The sequence below is a fragment of the Sphaeroforma arctica genome (assembly GCF_001186125.1).
Source record: "Sphaeroforma arctica JP610 unplaced genomic scaffold supercont1.18, whole genome shotgun sequence".
Lineage (NCBI taxonomy): Eukaryota > Ichthyosporea > Ichthyophonida > Sphaeroforma > Sphaeroforma arctica.
In genome coordinates this window covers 144,689-147,023 of record NW_014040540.1, presented here as the reverse complement: position 1 = coordinate 147,023, position 2,335 = coordinate 144,689, and the positions used below count along the sequence as shown (strand labels likewise).

At 44.9% G+C, this 2,335-nt stretch overlaps 1 protein-coding gene across 1 annotated transcript in view; it reads right to left on the bottom strand.

The window, feature by feature from the left end:
* Positions 1 to 1,267: 1,267 nt before the first annotated feature.
* SARC_00560 (hypothetical protein) overlaps positions 1,268 to 2,335 on the bottom strand; it is a gene marked incomplete at both ends in the record, with an annotated part of 4,039 nt that continues 2,971 nt past the window's right edge. The window contains 2 exons of the mRNA XM_014305745.1: positions 1,268 to 1,498; positions 1,940 to 2,116. Of these exons, the coding sequence (XP_014161220.1) occupies positions 1,268 to 1,498; positions 1,940 to 2,116 (408 nt within the window). The remainder of the gene's footprint in view (positions 1,499 to 1,939; positions 2,117 to 2,335) is intronic.

The following is a 2,335-nucleotide window of genomic DNA, read 5'->3' as shown; positions in this document are numbered from 1 at the left end:
TGTACATGGTGACTGTGGGTTGTGTATGGATGGTGTGTGAATGTATGTACATGGTCAGGTATGGATGGTGTGTGAGTGTATGTACATGGTGGCTGTGGGTTGTGGGTGGTGTGTGAGTGTATGTATATGGTGACTGTGGGTTGTGTATGGATGGTGTGTTAATGTATGTACATGGTGACTGTGGGTTAGGTATGGATGGTGTGTGAGTGTATGTACATGGTGGCTGTGGGTTGTGGGTGGTGTGTGAGTGTATGTATATGGTGACTGTGGGTTGTGTATGGATGGTGTGTGAATGTATGTACATGGTGACTGTGGGTTAGGTATGGATGGTGTGTGAGTGTATGTACATGGTGGCTGTGGGTTGTGGGTGGTGTGTGAGTGTATGTATATGGTGACTGTGGGTTGTGTATGGATGGTGTGTGAATGTATGTACATGGTGACTGTGGGTTGGGTATGGATGGTGTGTGAGTCTATGTACAGACGGGTGCGTGTCTGTGAGGGGGGTTTGTGGTGTGAGTGAAAACAAGTGAGTGTGTAACGTACCTGAGCCGAAGTGCACATTGGATAATTCGCCCTGGTGCAGACTATGCATGGCGACTGTGGGATATATACCGACAATGCCTGAATGTATATATACGTGTTGATGTGTATGTGTGCGTGTGTATAGGTGCGTGTATTTTCATGTGTGTACGTGAGTGAGTAATGTCCCACTGATTCAGAGCAGGTAATTACATGCTCGATACTTCGCCCTGGTGCAGACTATGTACCGTGAAAGCTGGTTATATTTATGTACAGATGCTTGTGTATGTATGGATGATGAACATACCTCCTGTGCTCGTGTGTGCATTAAGTGGCTTAGCAACAAATCTGAACTCAATACACTTCACTTCTAAAAGCACAGGATTGCCAACCACTGTGGTGCAAAAGGTACACACCATTGACACGTAGTGAGAGATAGGGGTGGAAGCCTTGGGACAATATAGACAGTAGACTGCTCCATACTACAACTAAAAATAAATACTGATTGCTGGATTTAGGACACAATGAGTCCAGAATTCAAACAGGTTCCGCCCCGCTTTAGGATCCGTACGATGGTGTCGATGCCGAATCACTCTGACACAGCCAATAATAAATGCACTAAATGACACGAGTGCGACCAGTGCCAGTGCTACACGGATACAACAGGTGTCTTAGGAGCAATGTCAATCGGGACAAGCCCCATACATTCCTATTGTCGACATTGGTGAGGTACAGTGTGTGGTTGGCGCTATAAACAGAAACCCTGGTCAGCGCTATAAATAGAAACCCCGGCCAGTGGGTAATCCGGCAAACGCTCACCTGTGATATTGTCGACGTTGGTGAGTTGCAGGGTGTGGGTTGAGCTATAAATAGAATCCTTGGCCACCGTATTATCGGGTGCGAGTGGTTCGTCGACGATTAACTTCGAGGGACTGCCAAACGGTGACACAATTAAGCTCTCCAGCTCTCCTGGTTGCAGCTGTACCGGTGTACATGTGTGTGTGTCAAGTTGAAGAGACTATTGTATAAGCACTTTTGAATATGTCGATATGGGTGTGTGAGCACGTTTGTATGTTTATCTATGTGTGTGAGTGTATGCGTGCGTGTATGTATGCAGTTTTACATGGGTGTGTGCGCTGCTGCATATGTATGTATGTGTGCGGTTGTGTGTGTCTGCGTGAATATGAGTGTGTGTTTGTGAACGCGTCAGCGCCAAACACCACAATGCAGTGTGGTCCAAACATCAAATCACAAGCAAGCCAATACAAGAGTAGCGCACGTTCTCCATCACAGTCACCCCTCAATCACAACACATCATTTCTGTAGTAGCATGCATGAATCTTACTACGACCAAGTACAACCCACGACACGCCTACCCAACGTCTCCCCAACCTGGGTGTGGCAGATGGCTTATACTTACCTCGAGCTGTTGTGGGCCTGACTCTGCCCCTGGTAAGTAGCCCGGGCCAGGACTTGACTGGGTGGCTATGCACGCCTCCATCTGTGATAGCAGAGATATCGGGTCATCCGTGGAGTGTGCGAATGAGACCCAAAACAAGTCACCGACAATCACCCGCACCACAGCGTGCACGGTATGCTACCAAACCGGTGTGACGTATCGTTGAACTGGTCCAGTCTTAACCGAATCAACGAAACGATATATATATATATATATATATATATATATATATATATATATATATATATATATATATATATATATATATATATATATATATATATATATATATATATATATACTATATATATATATATATATATATATATACTATACTATACTACTACTACTACTACG